General features: G+C 37.7%; 1 protein-coding gene across 4 annotated transcripts; it reads right to left on the reverse strand.

The window, feature by feature from the left end:
* On the reverse strand, positions 1-26034 carry CUTC (cutC copper transporter). Of its 4 annotated transcripts, none has more exons than XM_067024884.1 (10): positions 25809-26027; positions 24857-24916; positions 22229-22300; positions 18680-18739; positions 15638-15703; positions 14803-14838; positions 12466-12599; positions 7673-7700; positions 4159-4264; positions 1-3200 (listed from the first exon to the last, which is right to left on the reverse strand). In XM_067024884.1, exons 1-10 carry the CDS (start codon positions 25867-25869, stop codon positions 3086-3088), a joined length of 738 nt encoding a protein of 245 aa, XP_066880985.1. In that variant the 5' UTR covers positions 25870-26027; the 3' UTR covers positions 1-3085. The 4 variants fall into 4 exon arrangements, with proteins under 4 accessions (XP_066880985.1, XP_066880983.1, XP_058910771.1 ...); XM_067024882.1 differs by having other exon boundaries at positions 15494-15703; XM_059054788.2 differs by lacking the exon at positions 24857-24916 and having other exon boundaries at positions 15494-15703; positions 25809-26034.
* Positions 26035-26041: the final 7 nt, after the last annotated feature.

The following is a 26041-nucleotide window of genomic DNA, read 5'->3' on the forward strand; positions in this document are numbered from 1 at the left end:
TATTTGTATGAAGTGTTATAAACCTATTACAGTATAGTACTATATAGCCGATTGTGTTAGTTGGGTACCTAGGCTAACTTGTTGGACTTAAGAACAATCTGGACCTACAACTCGTATACGTAGGGGACTTACTGTAATCCTTTTTATGTTGCTGGACTCAGTTTACAGAACAAAGTGAAAAGTGGATCTCGATGGGGCAAACTGAAGATATCTAGCATAGTTCCCAAAGTGAGTAATCCTGATTCTCAATCCAGTGCTTTTTATCCACTAGCAAAGTAAATCAACAGTATGAGTACACAACTGATGGTTGTAATGAGAAATATATAAAAATATGAAGACATGGTTCCCTAGTCTCAAAATACTTATAATATTAATGAGAAGACATATATACATGAAATGAATAAATATTTTAAAACAGGACTATGTGTAGAAAAATAAAATCAAGGTAAGGGGTTACCTTATGCTTCTTTTGTATTCACATAGTGGAGGGCACAAACTATCGGCTTCAGTACTTAACACCTAGCTTCCTGGGAGGACTTTTAAACTATCAAAGACTGATACTAGGAAACTAACCTAGAAGAAAAGAACTTTAATGGGTACATACTATGTACTTGGTGTTTTAATATATCCTTAAACCAGAAGCCATAGTTTAGTTATTATTCCTGATTTAAAAATAAAGGAATTAAAGTTCAAAAAATTAAGTTAACTTAGGGCTTCCCTGGTGGCGCAGTGGTTAAGAATCCGCCTGCCAATGCAGGGGACACGGGTTCGTGCCCCGGTCCGGGAGGATCCCACATGCCACAGAGTGGCTGGGCCTGTGAGCCATGGCCGCTGAGCCTGCGCGTCCGGAGCCTGTGCTCTGCAACGGGAGAGGCCACAACAGTGAGAGGCCCGCATACCAAAAAAAAAAAAAAAATTAAGTTAACTTAAACTGGAAGCGAGGATATGATTCCAGGTGTGTCTGATTTGCCCAGAAGTATTGCTCTCTGTACTACATCCAGATACCAGAAGCATCCCTTAAGCATAAGACTTAGAGGTTAGTAGCCTAGCATTCAAGTCTTATAAACAACATTAATTTGTTATTAAATTTTGAGCAATTCATAGCACCTCTCAGATCCCTAGCTAATCTGTCTAAATAAAATAGAGATAATAACATAGCCTGCTCTTATCTCTGGAGGATCATACAGTGAAGTTCAAGCATGGGGGAGGGTTAGGCCAAAATACTAAACATGATGTGTGTGCATGTGTACATGATACTTACATGTCTCTTTCTATATTCCAAAGCCAATATTAAAACTATTAACAGAAACCACTGAGGTTATTATTGGTTTTTAAATAGTTTGCCTCTCATTTCTCATAAATTCCTTGGCAAATATTCTATGTTGAAATCGTACCTGAAAAAGTGAGGAAAGAAGTTAAGATTTAAAAGTGAGGGAAGAAAAAAAAAAAAATTAAAATTTAAAAAAAAAAAAAAAAAAAAAAGTGAGGGAAGGTGGACTTGCCTGGTGGTCCAGTGGTAAGGAATCTACCTTACAATGCAGGGGACGCAGGATCGATCCCTGGTCGGGGAACTAAGATCACATATGCTGTGGGGCAACTAAGCCCGCATGCCACAACTACTGAGCTCACGTGCCTCAATTAGAGAGCCTGCATGCCACAAACTACGGAGCCCACACGCTCTGGAATCCGCACGCCACAACTCGAGAAGAGAAAACCCGCATGCCACAACTAGAGAGATGCCTGTGCACCACAACGAAGAGCCTGCGCACCACACCAAAAGATCCCACATGCCTCAACAAGATCCCACATGCCACAGCTAAGACCCGATGCACCCAAAATAAATAAAATAAATAATAAATAAATAAATAAAAGTGAGGGAAGGGGCACATTAAAAACAAAGGGAAGGCTTTTGGTATACACATTCATTGGTACCCAAATTTGTGCATGCTATTTATAGAGGCTCCACTAACTAGCCTCATGACCAAGGGCAAGCTCTTCATATTATGATTCAGTTACTCTTCTAATACAGAAGCATCAGTTCTATTACCAGAGTAGTGTTTGTGTAAAATGAGATAATAAATATGGAAGTGACAGAAAAAACTAGAAATGAACCTCACCATTTGGGACCTGCCCATAGGAAAAGCAATTTTCATCACTAGAATCCAGTCTTCATATCTGTGGCCTCATCTGAAAGAAACAGCTATTCTGATAACCTTCCTAACCTCCCCCAATTCTCTATAGATCTTTGTACATTGTCAGATGAACCTCATAGTTAAGCCATTTCTCTATCTGGGAGCAGAGGTAGAAGTAACCTGATGAACAACAGAGATCACTTCTGCCTTTCTAAGCCTGGGAACTTTTACATCCCACTTCCCAAGTCTAGGAATTTTTATGCTATACCATTTACTCTATATCCTTAGCATCCTGCCCAGGATCCAAAAAGTACATAATAAAAAGAGAATAGGGCTTCCCTGGTGGCGCAGTGGTTGAGAGTCTGCCTGCCGATGCAGGGGACACGGGTTCGTGCCCTGGTCTGGGAAGATCCCACATGCTGCAGAGCGGCTGGGCCCTGAGCCTGCGTGTCTGGAGGCCTGTGCACATACAGAAAAAATTTCAAAATATCCTCCCTTTAATACTTGGCTACAGATGAGTAAGAGACTCTACCATAATAGAATGGCAATTTTTATTTTACAAATGAAAAGGCAAAATACTGCTACTGAGTTGACCATGAAGTCACATTTGAGTTGAATTTTCATACTTTGCAGTTGAATTTTCCCACCTTGCAGTTGAATTTTCCCAGTTCATCAGTTAATTCCACTGAAAACAGACTAAGCCTCCGTTTGTGGAAGAAGCGTAGGCCAGATTTAACCACGATGATGGAGATGGTCGACAAGATTAAGCAAAGGAAATGACTGTAATCTGTTTCAAGTTCTTTTTCTTCTTGGAAACATTCTCCATGGTAATATAAGACTTAAAACAAAGACTGTGACTGTCCTGGCCAGAGAAGGTTAAAGCTGTGTCAGAGAATTGTAGACTATTCTTCTACCTTTGTCCAGTGATACCCATATCTCTCAGAGAGGTCTGGCTAAACCAGAATATTCTTTGCAATAGCATTCAAAGTTCTTACTTGGGTCACATCTGTTACCTTTAGAGAATATTCTGATCTAGAAAGAGAGGCTCCCATAGCAACAGAGGAATTTCTGCAATAGAAGTAATAAAGGAACAGGTAATTACATAAGTTGTTAAATGAGCCCTCCTACTGGCACTTCGTTTTATAGGCAATTTCATGGCTCAAGAACAAAGTTAGGTCAAGGACCCTGAACTACTATATTTCATAATTTTTATTAATAACTTGAAACATCTAATATCTAAATCTATCAGACAGTATACCTGATTTTATATCTGGAGTTATAAATTCTAAGGCTCTTGCTTCTTTCACATTTCATTTTTTCCAACTTAGAAATAATCAACAATTAACTATTAAATTATAGGAGTTCTCTCAAGTATAATAAAAAAACACATAATAGTTTAAATTCCTTAATAGTGATATAATTTCCAAATAACTGAAAATGGGGAATTCCCTGGCAGTCCAGTGGTTAGGACTCCATACTTTCACTGCCAAGGGTGCAGGTTCAATCCCTGGTTGGGGGAACTAAGACCCCACAAGCTGTGCAGTGTGGCCAAAAACAATAAAATTTAAAGAAATTAAAAAATAAAAATAAAATAACTGAAAATAGAGAGCAAAGGTGAGGAAAGACTTAAGTATTAACAGTAGGAAAGATAAAAATGACTACAGCTCTTCCATCCTTATACCATAGTTATTAACTTTGCTAAAGGAAATCACAGGTGAATGGCCACACATACATATCTAATTCACTTGAAGCTTAGCTGCTGAATTATAATTTATTATTAACTGGTCTAAATTCAGCAATGCCTTAAGGCTTTGAAGGTTAGCCTGTGTTCAGAAGAGCCTGCTTATTTAAGGCAGGGAGGGAAAGAACCACTCTGCAGTTAAAAAACTTCAAAAATGACTGTAATACTTACATACTAATCACAACATTCCATTCATTAATCATGCCATCAACTAAGGTTTTCCTGTTTGGGGAAGTAAAGATTAATCGCATTCATTTTTGCAGGAGTCAAAGAATATATTTTTACCGAAACTTCATTCCTGAATCTCTAGCCAACCGAGCAGAACAGTGGAATTCTGTAGCACCTGAACCCTCAAGGATCCTTTGTAGATTTCTGTCTGTTATGCCACCCCCTGTTGGAAAGAATAAGTAATATATTAAATAGAATAGATTTTCATATAAGATTTAATGAATAATATGACTGCCAACTCTACCTGGAACCTCCATACTGAAATTTCTCATTGATTTGAGAATTATTCTCTCTTTACTCAGCTTGAATGAATTTAGAAAAAAATGATGATGAAAAGGCAAGACTACAGACTCTGAAGAACAAATATAAGGTCAAAGAAACTTTATGACAGAATTTTACATGCCCACTGGTTTATATAACAATGCTGTACATTACTGATTTTAAATCTATAAAGATTACTCTAGGGCAAGGAAAATCACTGAGTGCTCTAGCCCTGCTTCCCCTCAATTAAAGCAAAATCATATTGAAATGAAAGGTAAGATAGACTTGAGGAACAAGTCACAAAAGCAAAGCCTCAGAAATGTATCTCAAAGAGAAAACCTCCAAGGTTCTTTCTCTGGCCCAGGATTTGATGAACACACAGATTTCACTGGAAATGGGAATAATGCAAGGTGTTACACAGCTTATTTATTAAAATATCAACTTTTTGTTTCATTTTACAGAAGAATTTGATTCTACTCTATTAAAGCTGCACAATCAAGTATTTTATGACGCATTTGTTTTAATGAACAATTTCTTAAACGTCTGTATATAAATAATAATATTCTGAACTGATACCAGATTATAAATATAAAATCAGCTTATTCATCTTTATATCACTCTCTCCTAATATATAGGACGTATCCAATACATATTTTTAAATGACTGTTAAAATATGTACTTTTTATCTCAAGCTATTCAAGCTACTAAAATAACTTGACTTACACACTCTTTCAGACTCATTAACTCTTTTTCTTGGTGGTACAGTAATATCGCTGAGCCGTAAGAAGCAGAAAGAACACAGACTGAGAAGTCAGATTTAGATTGGAATCCTGGCTTTACCACTGTGGCCCTTCACAGCTATGTGATCTTAGATAAATTACTTAAATCCACTGAGCCTCAATTTTTTTTACCAAAGACGGATAGTATTGCCTACTTCACAAACTTGTAAGGATTAAAAGACAAATACATTATTTCCTTCTAATAAATAACAAACTATCTGGCCACTGAAACACATGTTGCTCAGTTATCAGAACATAAGTGATACATTTTCCAAACATAGACTAACAGGTGGGACTTGAAAGAACAGCTAGTTCAATATCCTCTCTTTATAAGGATAAGGAAACTGGAGCCTAAATTATATTGTAAGCTTCATTATGAAAGTCCCTAGAGGGGAGCTACTATGTTCTAGTTATCTTTATATTTCCCAATGATGGACACTCATTAGGCATTCAGGTTGACTTACCCAGGAATTTTTACTTGCTGGTAATTACTTACATGAAATTGTTATAATGTGTTTACAGATCTATTTGGTGAGCTCCTCAAGTAGAAGGATTACTTCATATACATTTCTGTGTTTTTACACCTACCATAGAACCTGGCATATAATTAGCATTTTCTTGGTAAGGTTTGTTAAATAATCACAAATATTTTTGGATATAACATCTTTTCACCTAAGACTGTAAGCCTCTTGAGGAAGCAGTTTCTTGTGTAACTCTGTATCCCAAATAGTGCCTTGCACATAGCACATAACTTAATAATTACATATAAAGCAAAGGCAATCTTACGTTAACAACTGTCTAAGGCTGGGTATTAGGTGTCAAGTATAAATATATTTAGTCTTAAATAGAAATGCATCAGACTCAATTAAGTTTCTTTAACATTCCCTGATTAATCTACTAAGGGTCTCAACAAATAATATATGCTTTCTGTCTGCTCATGTTTCAGGACTTGCTACAAGTCAAAGCTTTCCTAAATTTCTGACACTATCCATCTGTTTGGCCTCTTTTTAAAAGTTGGGCTATGTCTCACTATCACCATTTTGACCTCTGGTCAGTCTTGGCATCATTGGTATTAAGACAACCAGACACTGTATGCCTTTTGATGTGATGAAATACGAAGTATTCAGAATTATCCATCAAGTATTCCTACCAAAATATTTAACCAGAATCTAAAAAAGCAATTTATAGGAAAATACAGAGGCTAGTCTAGGAAATACATGCTAAACAATATCAAAAGGAAACAATCTGATAAATCCAGAAATTAGGACATTTTATGGGGTAAGTAGTTCAAACTTTTTTTTTTTTTTTTTTTTTTTTTTTTTGCGGTATGCGGGCCTCTCACTGTTGTGGCCTCTCCCGTTGCGGAGCGCAGGCTCCGGATGCACAGGCCCAGCGGCCATGGCTCACGGGCTTAGTCGCTCCGCGGCATGTGGGATCTTCCCGGACCAGGGCACGAACCCGTGTCTCCTGCATCGGCAGGCGGATTCTCAACCACTGCGCCACCAGGGAAGCCCAGTAGTTCAAACTTTTTAAATGTCATTTTTTTTAAAGCAGAAGAAGAAAAGGAAAACTTCTATATTAAAAGATATTAAGAAAGATAAAAAACCAAGTGCAATACTTGTTCCTTGATTGGATCCTGGTTTGAACATATCAGCTATAAAAAACATTCTGGGTACAATTAGAGAAAGGAGAGTACTGGCTGAGTATTAAATGGTATTAGGGATTTAGTGTTTACTTTGATAGATGTGATAATGGTACTGCGGCTAGAGTAAAATGCCCTTATTTTTTTAGAGATGTATAAAGAGAAAATGTCATAATGCCTTGAATTTAATTTTAAAATACCTCAGGATAAAAAAAAGATGAAACAAATGTGACAAAATGTTAAATCTAGAAATTGAGTACATGAGTATTCATAATGCTGTTTTCTTTTTTATACGTTTGAGAAATTTAATAAGTAAAAATTAAGATTGTTTTTATATTCATCTCATTCTGGATCTAGGTCATCTTATCTAATTCTTTAAAAACTGTTGACTTCTAATGAGCCATTATGTACTTCATTGATCTTACAGTTATCATTAGGAGTATGTGATCCAACTGTTCTGACTACAAGGAAGAATTTCGTGATCAAAGATTTTCAGAAACTTGAGTATTACATTATCCAGGGATATCACCTATGTTTGCTTATACCTTGTCAACAACTAGGACATTTGGCTCTAATGCAGTGTAGCAGCATCAAACTTGGTGTGCCTCACCAGAAATGAACATCTACATTCACAAAATTGTATACTATGGGAAAGCAAACATGGAGAAACCCCAATCCTTATTTGCTCTTCTCTGAGTGAAACCCTAACTAGAGTGTTCCTCATATAAAGTTTTAAATTGCTGCACAGATCCCCCAATCTTAAACATTTTAATCAAATTATATATTCTTTCAGAACACCATGTACTAATACTACTGCCCATACTGTCCTGCCTCTTTTGCTCTTCCTCACTATAGTGTTACACTAGTAAACGGATAGATAAATAAATACCTGGCATTACCACAATCCTGCCTTTTGCCTGAAAAAAGAAAAAAAAACAATTTTAATATCCTTCACTTACATGGGATAATAAGGCAGCAAAACAGAAACATAACTATATTTAATTTATTAAGTTACTACTAGTATCTAATTTTCAATAGATCTTTCTATTTCTTTGGGATCTTGGGTAAGTAAAATGTTCAGCATAATAACTCTTTCTACCCAGAAAGGTTATTTTATTGTATTGCTTTAAAGACATGTACTGTTACAAACACAAAGAATAGGAGAATAAAATATAAATACTAAGTAATCATACCACCTTAGGAAAACCCATTACTGGGGGCTTCCCTGGTGGTGCAGTGGTTAAGAATATGCCAGCCAACGCAGGGGACACGGGTTTGAGCCCTGGTCTGGGAGGATCCCACATGCCGTGGAGCAACTAAGGCCATGCACAACTACTGAGTCTGTGCTCTAGAGCCCACGAGCCACAACTACCGAGCCCATGTGCCACAACTACTGAAGCCTCCACGTCTAGAGCCCGTGCTCCTCAACAAGAGAAGCCACCGCAATGAGAAGCCCCTGCACTGCAACGAAGAGTAGCTCCCGCTCACTGCAACTAGAAAAAGTGTGCGCGCAGCAACAAAGACCCAACACAGCCAAAAATAATAAATAAACTTTTTTAAAAAGAAAAAAAAGAAAAGCCACTACTGAAAAATAACACTAATTCTGAGTTCTTGGCATGCGATGGAATGGAAGCAGTTGAATTTAAGTAAGATTTCAGCAGAAAAGAAAGAGTATAGCATAATCGTAAATTACTAGAAAAAAATCTGTTCAAATCATGTATCCTCAACTAAATTCCCTAGCTTATTATACCAATTAAACAAAACTATAGGTCCATTTTATTGGATATTAAGTAATAAAACTGGACTATATGAATTGATTTAACTTCTGATAATAGGTATTGAAATTTCCTTACTTTTATTCTAATTTTCATCCCATTTCCTAAATAAATTTTGGTGATATACCCAGTATCACTGAAAGTCAAAAGGAAATCACCTTTTTATAAATGCATACTCAGTGGAAACTCTAGTGGCAGGTAGGTAATAATGACAGAATAAAAATAACATATAATGTTATAACAAGCTCACTAACTTGCAGAATAATACCCTGATCAAATTGCTCTATCATGAAAGTGTTTGTTAAATGTCACTTTACTCACTCCTCCATCCATCCAACAAATATTTATTAAGTGCCTACTGTGTACCAGACACTGTTGTAGGTATGGAGAATACTGTGACTGAAGGGGTCCAAAATATGCCACTGTGGCATAAAAATTATTTTGAGCTAAAGGCTGAAATTCCTTATCTGCCTAAAAGCAGAGCCTCCCAAAAGAACTCAAAAAGAACTCAACTGTCATAAATCCCCTCACTGGAAGCAGTTCATCAGCACCACACCCAGACAGACAATATCATAAAACTATCCTATCTCCCATCTATTCTTCTAAGGATACAATAATCTTTCCAAAAAGTCATTTGTTTTCCCATAAGGGCCCTTTCTCCTTCCACTTCTAAGTCCCTAAGTGCTCTCTTCCCCCTCCTTCACCTATTAGAAGATGGTACATAAGCCCCAAATTCTAAGCACCTCTTTGAGTCACATTTCTTTGTGAACTCCCATACATACATACACGCATGATTACAATCTTGTTTTCTTGCAAATCTATCTTTTGTCAGTTTAATTTGCAGGACCTTCAATACTGAACCTAGGAGGGTTCACTTTTTTTTTAAAAAAAAAGAGGGTAAAGAAAAAAAAAAAAAAAAAAAAGAGGGTAAAGAAAAAGTTTTTCCTCCCTGACATCATGAGCAAGAGAAAGTTCCTATTCTCATGGGGCTTTCATGTTCAATGAAAACAGACAACAGATAGGTATATTTATAAGATATAAATATTTAAACATACAATGAAAAATATAAAACAAGGAAATGAAATAGAGAGTAAAAGGGAGAGGGGGCTATTTCATAAAATTTAATAATTGTTAGAGAAATAAGTGAAACAAGGTTATTTAGTATCCTCAAACAGACATCAGCAAAATACCCACAAAACTAAATATTTACTATCTAGAATGCTGAAATGAGTTTAGGAGCAAAAAAAGTCATATTTACTGTAACTGTTTCTTCCAACTGAAAGCTTTCTAAAACATGGACAAATGTTTAAAGAGATGAATACTATCACTTTTTTTTTTGGCCCTCCATAAAAGATTATTTAGTACTATATGCTTACCTGAGGCTATCAAAGTGATTTACCAATACAGAGCAGTTACTAAGTGTCAGACCTTGTGCTGAAGTAATCCACAACTATTCTATGAGGTAGGCACTATTATTATGCTAACTTTGTAGGTAAGGAAACTGCAGTTTAGGATGGTTAGGTAAACTGCCCAAGGTCACTGTTAATAAGTGGCAAAACCAGGATTTAGACCTTCCATAGAAAGGTCTATGGACCTTTCTAATCCCAAATCCTATGCTTTAACCAGTATATTATACTACAAAGTAACTGCTTCAAGAAGTAAAGTTAGCATGATCTCACTTCTATGTGGGATCTAAAAAAGTAAAATACAGAGAAGCAGAGAATAGAATGGTGGTTACCAGGGGTGAGGAGGTGAAGGAAATGGGGAGATGCTGGTAAAAGGATACAAAGTTGCTATGTAGGATGAGTATGTCTATAGATCAAATGTATAGCATGATGACTATAGTCAATAAAACTGTACTGAATATTAAAAATTTGCTAAGAGAGTAGATTTCAGGTACTTTCACCACACACACATGCCACACAAGTTAACTATATGAACAGATGAATATGATCTTGACTGTAACCATTTCATTCTGTATATCAAAACATCATGTTGTACACCTGTTATATATACATATAATTTTTACTTAAAAAAAGTCAAGTTAGTGTATAAACATATTTAACCCAGCTCTTCCTGCCAACCAGTGATTAAACTACAAATCTCTCTCTCTCTCTCTCTCTCTCTCTCTCTCTCTCTCTCTCTCTCTCACACACACACACACACACACACACACACACACACACACACACACACACACACAAATATTTTGAAATGCAATATATGACTACAACAATTATTCTCTACTCCATACTGAGTAACCATTTTAAAATGGAAACCTGACTCATCAATCTTTCTATTTTAAAACGCTTCAGGATTCCCCAGTGCACCAAGGATAAAATACAAATTCTTAAATAGTTTTCAAGGCTCTGGACAGTATTCTTCTCTTCACATTCAACATTACAGTCATTCTCCAATATCTTAATAAACTATGGTCACTTTTGTTTCTAGGTCTTTGCATATACTATTTTGTCTACATGGAGCATTCCCCCGACTCTCCCTCTCCCTATTCCCTTTTACATTGATGGCTCCTAATCATCCTTCAAATGAGTAAGACATTGCAGTGTGGATTTCTTTTCTTCTGGGAAGCTAACTACTGTTAATCCCAGTCCCTCAAATCTGGGGTTAATTCCTCTCCAATGTGCTCCCACAGCACTTTTTTTTTATATAGTACTCTATTAAAAGTGCCTGCTGTACACTAGTTTGTAAGGGCAGTGACTACAGACACACACACGCACGCGTGCGCAGGCACCCCTTGGTCACCACCATAGTGTAAATGCCCTGCACCTTAATATATACTTAATAAATATTTATAAAATCAGTAAGTTCCAGTCTATAAAAATTTATCTGATCCTCAGGTGAAATTTCTGAAAATTATTTTCATGGTTATAGAAAAGTAAACATAAGCAGATGTCTACACAAAAACACTAAATAATATTATTAATAATAGCAGTAATAATAATTAGACACTAAAATGTATTAAACTCTAATACATATCAAGCCCTCTGCGAAGGGTCTTACCAAGAGCCTTTCTTATCTCTTACATTATCTCTTATCTCTACCAATCCTACCTGATCTCTACTAATCCTCAGAGCAACCCTAAATAGGAGATATTAAACTTATCTCAATTTCACACGAGGAAAGAGGCTTAAACGCTAGTAATCTACTCAACATTATACAGCAAGTGTCAAACCTGTCTCAAATCCAGAACATTCTCATCTCAAAGTCCATACTCACTAGCTTAGAATGCCTCTGGACTGGTGTCAGAAAAACACAGACATACAATTACAAAGCCATCTTCTGACTGTTCTACAAATGATGCGAACTCACAAGAGGAAATCATATAAGAGAAAAATGTATTTCCTCCTATCTTGGTAGTTGGGGAGAAATGAGAGAAGGATACAGTTTTAGTTTTTTTTTGGCCGTGCCATCTGGCATGCAGGATCTTAGTTCCCCAACCAGGAATCGAACCCGTGCCCCCTGCAGTGGAAGCGTGGAGTCTTAATCACTGGACCACAAGGGAAGTCCCAGTTTTAGTTTTATAATTCACCTTGAAATGATAATTTTCTCAAATTTTATGTGGGAACCGCTGAGTATACATACATAGGTTGACAGTAAGAAGATATGGCTTAAACTATGCAACACTGATGGCAGAAGAAAGGTAAAATTTGCTGTGGTTATCCAAATTACATCAGTTATTTAGGCATTGTCTATAATTCTATCTTAAGAGCCTTGGCTACTAAAAATGCTCATGTGAAAGAAATAAAAATTATAAAATATGTTATTTTCTGCTTGCTATGGAGTAACCACAAAGTCAGTAATATGTAGTTTCACAACCTCGTTGAACAGCAGAATATCAGAAGTAACCACAACAGTCTTAGGAAGAAAGGAAGGAAATTGTGTGTACCTGATCTATGAGTCGCTTTATTAGGGGTAGTCCTTCTAGTGCTGAACTGTCACATCCACTGGTTAACACTCTTTCAAATCCCAAAGTTAAGAGAGTCTCTAGAGCTGCCATTGGATCATGAACCATGTCAAAGGCTGAAATAAATAAAACTGACTTGAATTTTGAACAGATATCTCTAATACAGTGCTTTCCAAAATGTAGTATACACACAGCAGTATGCTGGACCTAGCTTGTCCTGGCTTGCAAGAGTCAGTTGTTAAATATTCAGGAATTTTGCAAGCATGATTGTCAATCCATTGGCAGCTGAAATTAGTCAAGGTGAAAGTACAAAACCACAGAAATCAACAAATGCTACAAATCAGGGCTCTTTTTTCCTGAGAACCAGTTTACCAGCATACCACAGTCAGCATGCCACCAATGGTACGCATTTGAACAGATGCATTTACTTAAATGCAGATTGGAAGTGAAAAGTTTCCATTTTCATTAGTTATAAAGTTTCTCTTTAAAATAAATTTATTTAAGATTTTAAGAAAATTATTAAATAAATTTGCACAAGTAGCCCCTGGATATGGTAAAATTGTAAACATAACAGGCAAGTGACTCAAATTTGGGAAAGTCTGCTCTAAGGGTTCAAACAAACTGGACAAACAGAATGAAAACATTACACTCACCGGTTCTAGAAAAAGCCTTGGTTCACATTCTCATTATTGACTAATATTTTATTCTAATCCATTTATCCCATGTACTCAAGACTCATAGTATAAGGATAGTTGTTTACAACAGACCATATGAGGTTTCAGTTCCATCCTACTTTCTAAGAGACTTCTCTCCTCACTGAGGAAACTGGCACTAGGAACCCCAAAGAAAACTACTTCTGCTTTGGTTCTCAGCACTGCTACATGATACGCAAGTGCTAATCTATGGTAAGTTAGGTGGTAGACCCCTTCCTTTCACGGTTTAGTGTATGTAGGCAGCTAAATGTAAAACAGAGGATTTTCCTTTTTTGGTGGCAGTACCTTCTCAGTGATTACACTGTCATAATATTAAATACATGAGTGAAAAAAACGTGGAATCCAGGACAATATAAAAACATGGAAATATTTTTGCTAAATTTATTGAAGGAAAAGACAAAAACTTTGAAATGATTTTCTTAGTTTAAGAACAGAAAAATATATTCTATATGGTGGGTTTATTTTGAATTATTTAGCATATCAAATTTTAAACTATATATTTTTCAGATAAATGTTTACTAATTTAAATTACCTCATATTTTAAAACTTTTCTTTTTTTTGGCTAGCTTCAAAGTTCTGCCTTTTAAGCCATCTAACATCTTTTAGTTATTGCTAGTTTATGAGAAGCATTGCTAAACAGCAAGTCAAGAAAGTTTTCTGGTGTTACTCATTTCATAAAGAAACAAGGATTACAAATGCTTTCTATCTAATTTCTATAAATGGATGCAAATCCTAGTGTCCACTCTCATCCTAATCTTTGGATGTTTACTCAAAAGGACAAAAAAAGTTCAATAATTTCTCATGCATATCATCAAATAAAAAAAAATTGAAGACTTCTTTCTTTTCATGTGCAATGGCAGTGCCTCTGAAGGCAAAATTCACACTTGTTCCTCCATTTCACCAATGCTAGGCAAAAATGTATGGAAATTGTAACTGCCTGATTTAGAGATAAAAAGTATTTTCATATAAAATTATCAGATATTTTTAGAAATCATTCTGATGCAGACAAGCTATCAATAATGTACAATAATTTTGTGCACTATAGTGAACATCTGTTCATTGATGATCCAGCACCTATTTCTTCTCTCCTCTTCCTAACAGTACCCAATTCTTCATCAGATACCCACCCCCTCTCTGCCCATGAATCTTATATTCATCTGGGAAAGCTGACCTCACTCCTAGCTCCAGAATGATCTTATCTGGCTTAAGGCAAGCAGAACATTTCCTTTCATTGGCCATAGTGATTTATCCTTTTTGAGACTGCACATGACCTGAGGCAAACTAATGAAAATGAATCTCAGGATTCTTGCTTGAAAAGCTGTGACAAGCACACGCACTTGTAGGCAATGCTTACTCTGTCCCTCTATTATATGCCACCTCCACCACCTTCTGCTTTTAACAACTTTTTATAACTAAGGCTTCATATTTTCTAGAAATTGTGCATCTCTAAATTTACAACTGTTAGTCCCATGATCAGTATTAAAAAACCAATTGGTAACACTGTAACGACACTATATAATTGTGTTCCAGAAAAAAGGTTGTGGCATTTGGTGAAATGAGAAAACTGACACCGTTCAAGAGAACTTTTAAAATGGAAATGACTCACCTCGGTGGAAAGTGACTGGCAGAGGACGGCAAATAGCTATATAAAGAAAATCACATGACAACATGAATGAAGAGATCATCACTGATTACTATTTACAGAATTCTCCATGTTAGAATGAACTTTTTAATACTTTCTTAAGTGAAGACACTGAATTAAAAGAATAAAAAAATGGCAACCTTCCAAATCCAAAAGTCCTGTTTCCATTAATCTCTGATTTTCATTAAAAAAAAAAAAAAGTCATCCACTCCTTAGAGGCACCAAATAAAAACTATATGATCTGGCAACTATAAGGGTAGCATTACATCTATTACTTACCCTTCTGAAAATCTTCAAGAAATACTCTGGCCTAGTAATATAGGTAGTTTGCTTCTGTCCTCTCTACATCTCCCCATCCTCACCAACTGTAATAGCTTTTCAACTTTTTGGTGCTGTGATTAAAGGAATCAAGGTAAGTTTCCCTTAAACCCTATAGGAACAGTAGCAGAACCCAATCTATAGTAACTGAGTCAGGAGGGCTATGTCACACATAGTCTCTACCCAAAACACCTAAATAGCTAGTGTTTAAAATAGGTTAGTATAAGTGCCTGCAGGTGTGAATGAAAAGTCAGTTTTGTGATTGCGTTTTTCTATATTGGGAGTATTCAATGCAATCATCGTTAGAGGCTTTTTGGTCTCAGATACAAATTCTTACCCACAAGGGACATGCACAGTTCTTTGTCAATGTGTCCATCTTCAGTCAGTGCCCCAAATACCAAACCATCAGCACCATAAAGCTTGGCAAGACGAATGTCAGCCTTCATCACCTCAACTTCACGGTCTGAATATAAAAAATCACCTCCACGTGGCCGAATCATCACAAAAACTGGTATCTGGACATATTGCTTCACTACTTGAAGGACACCTGTAAGAACAGAGCAGACTAATTAAAATTCAAATGTGAGCTAAAAGCTCAAGGAAGTCAATAAAATATTACTGTACTGGTCTTTTACATTTGCTCTGGTGTATCACTTCTACAAGAAATGGAAGAGTGGATGTAATAAACCATAGAAAGATGGATCTAAAGGAAAAAGGAGACACTGAGAAGAAAAATATACATATAGTAAAAGTTACATAATAAGAAAATCAAGGGTAAATAAAAAAGCAATTTAGAAAATAGAAGGAAGTTACCGCATTTTAAAAGCACTTGTCAGTTGACTCAGCTAAATTCTTTTATTGTAATGTGACCTTTGAAAGTGTAATAACTACCAGGCTCTATGTTCTGCCAGTGTATTCCCTAAGATCCGGTTTCTCCTTCATAATGATTACAGCTCTATTTAAAACCTACTATAGAGATGGTTACATAGTTCTAAAGTTTATGATTCCTTAATGGACAAAGATATTTAGCAAAGTCTTTTTTTTTAAATAAAAGATATGCAAAAGGGAGCGACGTTGTACTTATTTGTGACTTTATGAGGAGATCTATGAATAAAAGTACCCAAATTTGACACAATTCGTGGCTAGTTCAGAAACACTCAATGGTATAAGATCTGTGGCAAGCACTATTAGTGTTTACCCAATGTGAATTGACGTCTTTTTCCTTGCTACAAGAACCCCAATTCTGCATGGGATAGCAATGTGCCCATCACCAAGTAATGAATCATACATGACTGCTGTTGCAAAAAACAGACTGCACTCAAATAACAGGTATGTTCTAGGTATTTCACAGAGTGGCCAGGGAACACCCTCCTTTATTTTAGAGAGAAGAGTCCAAAAGGCCATTGCATATATAAACCTTTTATACTAAATAACGCTATCATCCATCTCAGAGTAAAATATAGGAGTCAAAATTTCATATAGGGACTTGGGCTTTTGACTAAGACAGAGTAGCAGGAACTGGATTTACCCTTCCACCCATAAAACCAAAAAACACACAAAACATATGAAACAATGGTTTGCAACAAAGGATAATGTTGCCTGAGAGATGGGAAACATGAGGTGAGGTCTCTGAATGACCCAGATTACTACCTTGAGAGTTTTCCAGGACACAGCATAGGGAGGGGGAACCCAGGTGGAGGCGAGAGAATTCTCTGAGTTGAGGAGACAAAGCTTAGAGTCCAGGAAGACCAAGTGGCTAGAGTTCACAGAAGAGAATAGCAGGGAGGAGAGAAAGAGAACCCTGGAGATCTGCACAGAACCACACACCCCTTTCCCGCTAATATTCAGCTGAGTACCGATTGGCGTATGCACGCAAGGAAACTACACAAAGCTAGAGAAAGACCCACTGAAAAGAATTAGAAGAAATAGTGCCTGTCATTCACACCAAGCCAGGTATAATGCCTGTTCCCACCACATAGGAAAATTTCAAGATTCATGGGGCACTGGGTAGAGTACACAGAAGGTCTTGCCTCAGTAGTGGGGACTAGCACTATTTCAGACCCACTTAACAAATTTTAAAAACCCAATCCAAAATGAACAAACTGTTTCCAATACCTAACTGCTCAAGAATATTTATAGGAATACAAAAATATCCAGTACCCAGCAAAGTAAAATTCATAATATCTTGCATACAATGAAAAATTATCAGTCAGGAAAACAGATGCATGATTAGGCGAAAATCAATCAAAAAAAACCAACCTAGAACTGATACAGATGTTAGAATTAGCAGCCAAGTCATTAAAATAGCTATGGTAACTTTATTCTATATGTTCAAAAAAGCTAAAAAGTGACATGAGAGATATAACAATAATCTCAAATATCTAGGGATGAAAACTACAGTGTGTGAGATGAAAAATACTCTAGGTGGGATTAACAGCAATTAGACATTGCAGAGAAAAGATCAGTAAACTTGAAAACAAAGGAATAGGATCTATAGAAAATGAAACAGAGAAAAAGGTTTTTTTAAGAGTAGTTTATCAGTGAGCTGTGGAACAACTTTAAGCAGCCTTAAGTAAGTTAGCTGAAGTCTTTGAAGGAGGGAGTGGAGGACATTAAATGCTGAAAATTTTCCAAATGTGATGAAAAGTATAAATGCACATGTCCAAGAAGCATGAAAAAAACTACACTCAGGTACGTCATAATCAAATTGTTCAAATCCTAGAATAAAGAACAAAATCTTAAAAGTAACCAAGAGAAAGACAAATTATGCAGAAAAGAACAAAGGTTTGGATGACAGCAGATTTCCTGTCAGAAACAATACAAGCAAGAAGACAGTGGAGAAGCATCTTTAAAGTCCTGGCAGAATAAAACTGTCAACCTAGAATTCTACACCCAGCAAAAGTATGTTTCAAAAAATGGGGATAGAATTCATCACCGGCACATTGTACTACAAAAAATGTTAGAAGAATTACTTCAGGCAGAAGGAAAATGAAACCAGATGGAAATATAGATCTATACAAAGGAAAAGCATCAGAAATGGTTAATTACACATGGGTAAATATGATGTCTTCTTATTATTTCAGTCTCTTTAAAAGATAACTGGCTCTTTAAGCAAAAATAATAACAATGCAGTGTGGAGTTTTTAACATATGTAAAAGAAAAATGTATGACAACAGCACAAAGACTAAGAGGGGTGAAATGAAGACAAAAGTCAGTATACCAAGGATGCCAGAATGGAAAGATAAAAAAAAACCACGGTCCTTGACATTACTGCAGAGCCTATGAACCAATATTAACAGTAACTTAATCTCAACTTTATGATATATAAGGGAAAAAAACATCTATTTGATCACATCTGTGATAGACAAGTTTATCTGCAACCATAAACACTTCTAACTGATACAATATCCATGGCATAGTTAACATGTTAGTAACTTCAGTAAAAGATCCCAATGAAACAGATTATCAATTGTCTCCAGGCCCTATAAACTCCTATGAGAAAATCCGAAAAATGGACACTTACCCATGCTGGGTGTGGTTCCTCCTTCCACTAAGCCAGAACATAATTCAATGCGATCAGCACCTGTAATAAGAAAAGCATTGCTAAGCACAATAATTTTTTTAATTAAAAAGTTAAGAAAAATTTTGAAAAGCATTGCTCAAAAGTTATTGTCCAAAATAATCTCTTACTAAACAGCAAACTTAACATTTTTTTCTAAATATAGAACAGAGTCTTAGAAACTGAGAGAAATTAAATTATAAAACTAGAGTAAAACTCTATTTTTAAACCCAACTATATTCTGCAACCCACATTATGTTACTGATAGTCAAATTTAAGAGTTAATTCAAGTTAAGCTAGGTGTCTTAAAATTTTGTATTATAGGGTTGCTTCTCTATGTACAAGGAAGTGATTTAGAATAAAGAAGTTTCTGGATTGACCACAGTGGAACACTGACTCTTCATTGATTAAAAAAATAGCAATCTCGGGACTTCCCTTGTGGCACAGTGGTTGGGAATCCTCCTGCCAGTGCAGGGGACACAGGTTTGAGCCCTGGTCCAGGAAGATCCCACATGCCATGGAGCAACTAAGCCTGTGCACCACAACTACTGAGCCTGCGCTCTAGAGCCCACGAGCCACAACTACCGAGCCCACATGCCACAACACTGAGGCCCACGTGCCTAGAGCCCATGCTCCGCAACAAGAGAAGCCACCGCAATGAGAAGCCTGCACACTGCAACAAAGAGTAGCCCCTGCTCACTGCAACTAGGGAAAAGCCCGTGTGCAGCCATGAAGACCCAATGCAGCCAAAAATAAATAAGTAAATAAATAAATTTAAAAAAAAAATAAAATAAATTAAATTTAAAAAAAATGAAAATCACAGTTTCTTTAACAAACTATAAGGAAAAGAAAGAATTAAAGAAAGAAAAAAGGGAAACATAGATTGAAACAGACCTATCAAAAATATGTTTATAACTTGATTCAAAGAACTGTAAAAGAAAACTGTGTGAGCCAATTGGGGAAAGCTGAAAACTAACTGGGTATTTTTGTTTAAAAATTTTTTTTTTTTATGGTATGCGGGCCTCTCACTGCTGTGGTCTCTCCCGTTGCGGAGCACAGGCTCCGGACACGCAGTCTCAGTGGCCACGGCTCACGGGGGCAGCCGCTCCGCGGCACGGGGGATCTTCCCAGACCGGGGCACGAACCCGCGTCCCCTGCATCGGCAGGCGGACTCTCAACCACTGCGCCACCAGGGAAGCCCAATAAATAAATTTTTAAAAATCCACCAGGGAAGCCCAATAAATAAATTTTTAAAAATCCACCAGGGAAGCCCAATAAATAAAATTTTTAAAATCCACCAGGGAAGCCCAATAAATAAATTTTTAAAAATCCACCAGGGAAGCCCAATATATAAATTTTTTAAAACACACGAAAACTGGACTTCCCTGGTGGCGCAGTGGTTGAGAGTCCGCCTGCCGACGCAGGGGACGCAGGTTCGTGCCCCGGTCTGGGAAGATCCCACGTGCCGCGGAGCGGCTGCCCCCATGAGCCGTGGCCGCTGAGCCTGCGCGTCCGGAGCCTGTGCTCCGCAACGGGAGAGACCACAGCAGTGAGAGGCCCGCATACCATAAAAAAAAAAAAAATTAAAAAAATTAAAATTTATTTATTTACTTATAATCGTGTTGGGTCTTTGTTGCTGCACACAGGCTTTCTCTAGTTGTGTCGAGTGGGGGCTACACTTCATTGTGGTGCATGGGCTTCTCATTGTGGTGGCTTCTCTTGTTGTGGAGCACAGGCTCTAGGTGAGTGGGCTTCAGTAGTTGTGGCTTGAGGGCTCTAGAGCACAGGCTCAGTAGTTGTGGCACATGGGCTCAGTTGCTTGGTGGCATGTGGCATCTTCCCGGACCAGGGCTCAAGCCCATGTCCCCTGCATTGGCAGGTGGATTCTTAACCACTGTGCCACCAGGGAAGTCCTGTTTTCGTGTATTTTTAAAAAACATACATTTCATACAACTGATCCATATCATACAATTCACCCTTTTACAGTGTAAAATTCAATGGTTTTTAGTATGCTCACAGAATTTTGCAACCATTGTCACCAATTTTAGAATGTTTTCATCACCCCAAAAAGAAACCTCACACCCTTCAGCAGTCACTTTCCCTTCTCCCCATGCTCCTCAGTCCTTAGCAACCACCAATCTACTTTCAGTCCATAAAAAAATTGCCTATTCTGGATATTTCATATAAGTCAAATCATACAATATGTGGTATTTTTTGGCTGCTTTCTTCCACTTAGAATAATATTTCAAGATTCATCTATGTTGTAGCTTGATCAGCACTTCATCCTTTTTTTATTGCCAAATTGAGAATGGTTTTTACATTTTCAAAGGATTTTTTAAAAAAACAAAGAAGAATATATGACAGAGACCAAACGTGGCCAGCAAAGTCAGAAATATATTCTGTCTTGCTCTTAACAAAAAAGTTTGCTCACCCCCAATATAAATGAAAGATTGGCCATGTACTGAAAATGATTAAAGCTGATGGGTACATGGTGACTCATTATACTATTCTCTCTACTTTCGTATATGTTTGAAATTTTCCATAATAAAGTTTAAAAAATTTTCTGACTCTGAGATGATGGGAATTCCTGTGCTTCCTGTTAAAGCAAGTTCAGGGTGCAAAAGAAACCATGAGGTAAAATATATGATGTTCAAAAAAAAAAAAAGATAATGATAAAAGTCCTCACAATGGGGCCTTCCCTGGTGGCGCAGTGGTTGAGAGTCCACCTGCCGATGCAGGGGACACGGGTTCGTGCCCTGGTCTGGGAAGATCCCACATGCCGCGAAGCGGCTGGGCCCGTGAGCCATGGCCGCTGAGCCTGCGCGTCCGGAGCCTGTGCTCAGCAACGGGAGAGGCCACAACAGTGAGAGGCCCGCGTACCGCAAAAAAAAAAAAAAAAAAAAAAGTCCTCACAATGAAAAAAGCATCAAATCTCTAAAATCTGTGGCCTGAAAAAAACTAAATCTTTGCGAAGTTCAATTTTTAAAAAGTTGGTTAGGGCTTCCCTGGTGGCGCAGTGGTTAAAGATCTGCCTGCAAATGCAGGGGACACAGGTTAGATCCCTGGTCTGGGAAGATCCCACATGCTGCAGAGCAACTAAGACCATGCACCACAACTACTGAAGCCTGCACACCTAGAGCCCGTGCTCCACAACAAGAGAAGCGACTGCAATGAGAAGCCCGCTGACCACAACGAAGAGTAGCCCCTGCTCTCCGCAACTAGAGAAAGCCCGCATGCAGCAACGAAGACCCAACGCAGCCAAAAATAAAAATTTTTTAAAAACTAAAAAAAAAAAAGTTGTTTCGTAAGCACTGTTATGGATACCTGACTCAAAATGTAACCTACTGGGGAAGTAAGACTAGACGATCAGTAGGTTTTCTAGTTGGTTGGTTGTTTTCAAAAGGATTACTGAGATCCTTAGAGATCACAAAGGTTCCTAAGGTCAGTTCACAGGATTCATTTTCAGACTTTTAAAAGGACTGCCAATTGCCATCATTTTCTAATTTCTCTTACCTCCTCTTTCTGCATTTACAGCTGACTCCACTGAATCAACACACACTTCCATAAGAAACCCATTTGCTGCTCCTAAAATATACAGAGAACAATGAAATTTCATGATGATACTATCCATCCAGACAAGTGACCACAAATATTTTACATTTTGCTGCCAAAATTCAAATGTCTAATAGTAAAGTATGTAAGTACATTAGGGCTCATGAATGCAATAAAACACCATATTAATTGTTAAATTGATGCCTCTGGACTACAAAATAAAAACACAGACATATGTATAAGAAATACTGAGAAATGCCCATTGACAGACTAGTGGATAAAGATGTGGTACATATATACAAGGGAATATTATTCAGTCATAAAAAGGAACAAAATTGGGTCATTTGTAGAGATGTGGCTAGACCTAGAGACTGTCATACAGAGTGAAATAAGTCAGAAAGAGAAAAACAAATATCATATATTAATGCATATATGTGGAACCTAGAAAAATGGTATAGGTGAACTGGTTTGCAAGGCAGAAATAGAGACACAGATGTAAAGAACAAACGTATGGACACCAAGGGGGGAAGTGGCAGGGGGGTGGGGTGGTGGTGGGATGAATTGGGAGATTGGGATTGACATGTATACACTAATATGTATAAAACAGATAACTAATAAAAACCTGCTGTATAAAAAAATAAATAAAATTTTTAAAAAAAGAAATTATACTGAGAAAAATATACACTGAATGCCAAGTTAATCTTCCTAAAACACAGACCTCATCATCATATTCCAGGTCAAGATTCTTTCCATGCTTCTCACCACCTGCAGAATATGTTTAAACTTCTTCATTAGGTATGTATGTTTAAGAGCAGGGATGGATCTCAAATCCTGACCAGACAACTGATTTGTGTGATTCTAGACAAGTTACTTAGCCTAAGTTTTCTATAAAACAGAGTAGGTTTTAGTACCTACCTCAGAGTAGTGAGGATAAAATGAGCTAATTCATTTAAAGTGTACAGTACCCACTAAGTGTACAAAAAGTACTAGTTGTCATTAATTAACTATACATTATTTCCTCTATATGCCTCAAGTTCCCCCTGATCCCCATCCCTGCTCTTGGTTATGCCATCTCCTCAATCCACAGTGCTTCCAGATCTATCTTTGAATGCAAAAATCTTCCAAGGTTCATGTCAAATCACATTTCCATGATATTTCCTCTTTCCCAAAGTAGGAAACTGTATCTCCCTTTTTTGAACTCATATAACTCTTCATAAACTATATGTTCCTCTTTAAAACACTAACTCTATCTCTTTAAAACATTATTTTCTCATATTATTTATGTAGATAGGTGTCTGATCACTCTTACTTGACCTAAACTTCCTAAGTAAAGTCTTTATGTGAGAAATCTTTATTATTACCCACAGTAAGAACATTGTCTACCACAGTACACGATAGACACACGAAGATTTACTAAAGGCTGAATATTTATAAATTCATAAAAATTCATGTATTTACACTAAAGAGTGTGATGAAAACAGTTTTGAATTTTTTCTGTAAGTTAAGTACATACTTTTTAAAAAAATTAAAACTACTGAATGCATACTTAATAATGCCTAAAAGAATGTTCAGCACATACTGATAATTGTTACTACTAGGTGGTGAGATTTAAAATTACTTTTACTTTCTTCTTTTTACTTTTCTATATTGCTTGATTTTTTTCTACCCAATGTTGCTTTTATAGTCTTAAAATCAATTTTCAATTTGAAAAACCAAAATCTATCATCCACTAACATCAAAATGTAACTGCCTCATTTATTTAAGAGAAGACTATCAGAAAGAGCTAAGTGACACTCTGTGCTCTCAACCAACAGCATTGCATTAATTCCATGGGTTTCCTGATAGCCACCCACACCAGCTGTCAGATCAATCTAACTGAACAGTGCTGCAGGGGTACCATTTGCCTCACACAAGAAAACACCTTGGTGGGAATTCCCTGGCGGTCCAGTGGTTAGGACTCGGCGTTTTCACTGCCAGGGCCCGGGTTCAATACCTGCTAGGGGAACTAAGATCCCGAAATCTCGTGGCTCAACCTTGGCCAGGAGAGGGTAGGGATGCACACTTAGAGAACAAACTTACAGTTACCAGGGGAGAAGGATGGGGGGAGGGACAGACTGGAAGTTTGGGATTGACATGTACACACTGCTATATTTAAAATAGATAACCAGCAAGGACCTACTGTATCGCACAGGGAACTCTGCTCAATACTCTGTAATAACATAAATGGGAAAAGAATTTGAAAAAGAATAGATACATGAAAATGTATAGCTGAATCACTTTGCTGTACACTTGAAACTAACACAACATTGTTAATCTACTCTTCTCCAATATAAAATAAAAAATTTTTTTTAAAAAGCGTAAGGCAATTGTCCTAAAAAAAGAAGTTATTTGTAGGGATCAAAGAAGAGGACATTTGTTTCGAGCAGCAGTTCTCAAAGTAGGGTAGTCCAGTTAACTCTGGACTAGGGCACTCTAACACACTTTCAGAGTCCATACAGTGAAAATTATTTTCATAGTAATACTGAGACTTTGCCTTTTTCACTCTCATTCTCTCACAAGCACAGTGGAGTTTTGGGGAGGCTACTTGACCTGTCAGATTGAATGCAGAAACAGGCATGAGAATTCCATTTATCCAGATGTTAAAGAGATCTGCAAAAATACAAAACATTGGCACTATTCTCACTATTTTTTGTTTCCTCAGGAAAATGGTGATTTTTTTCATAAAAAATGTTGTGTTAACATGTAATGGGTTTATTATGGTTTTTTCTAGTTAATAAATATTTTTAAAATTCCTGTCTGATAAAATAAAAATAAATTTTAAAAAATTCCTTTTTAATTTCTAACGTGGACAATATCGATAGATTTAACCTATATAAATAAAAGGTCTTTGAGGGTCTGAATAATTTTAAGAGGGCCAAAGGGTCTTGAGATTAAAAAGTTTGAGAACTGCTAGTTTGGAGGAACCAAGAGTTTACGGAGGACGGACCTGCCAAATCCCCTAACACCTGCCATGCCAGCGCACCCTGGCCCGTTAGGAAGAACTCCGGGCTTGGGGCAGCTAAGCTCTGCCACTCGGGAGGGGTGTGGCTTTAGGGACAATCCTCGACCCCGCCGCAGAAGCTACAGGTTATTAAGCGGCCCCCACAGGTTTGGCACTGAGCTCAGCGTTCGACACTGAACCATCACAGCGGTGCCGTGAGGGGTACTGGTATCCTCCGTGGAGAAGGAAAAAGCGAGGCGGAGAGAAGTTAACCAACTTGAATACGGTCGCACGACGAGATGTGGTGGCGCCGGGATTCGAACCCACATATCTGGCTCCAGAGCCGGGCCACTCTCGCCACCAGCCTCCGGGTTTCCACACGTTTAAAGCCGGAATGACAGAATATACCGCACGGGGGCGGGGTGGGGGGGTGCTGTAAGGAGCAGGGGAAAGTACTTCCAGGGAAATCGCGATTAATCCACTGGCCGGAACCCCCGCCGAGCCCGGCCCTCACCCGGGAGCGAAGTCGGCCAACCGCCCCCTCCCCGCCCCCTTCCGCACCCGCCTTCCCGGACGGTATCCGGGCTCGCTTCCGCCCAGACGAGGCTCCCTGCCTCTTCATACTCCACGCGTTCCTCCCACGTGCGTCTTCGGTTTCCACTCAAGAGTCCGGGTTCCAGCGCGCGCAAGCAGACAGGCGCGTCCTCACGGCTGCGCGCACCCCAGCGCGTCCCCGATTTTCACGCCCCAGCAGCCCCCGCGAAAGCCCAAGAGCTAGCGCAGGCGCAGTCACT

The sequence above is a fragment of the Kogia breviceps genome, chromosome 2, assembly GCF_026419965.1.
Source record: "Kogia breviceps isolate mKogBre1 chromosome 2, mKogBre1 haplotype 1, whole genome shotgun sequence".
Taxonomy (NCBI): Eukaryota; Metazoa; Chordata; class Mammalia; order Artiodactyla; family Physeteridae; genus Kogia; species Kogia breviceps.

Bases quoted from the DNA above. Each gene is read 5' to 3' on its own strand.
- CUTC (XM_067024882.1), bottom strand. From the start codon at position 25,869: ATGAAGAGGCAGGGAGCCTCGTCTGGGCGGAAGCGAGCCCGGATACCG. The intron at 24,917-25,808 runs GTGCGGAAGGGG...GTATTTTTGCAG, and splicing joins GATACCGTCCGGGAAGGCGG to ATCTCTTTAACATCTGGATA. The intron at 3,201-4,158 runs GTAAAAATATAT...CTTCTATTGCAG, and splicing joins GATTCAGGAATGAAGTTTCG to AAATTCCTCTGTTGCTATGG.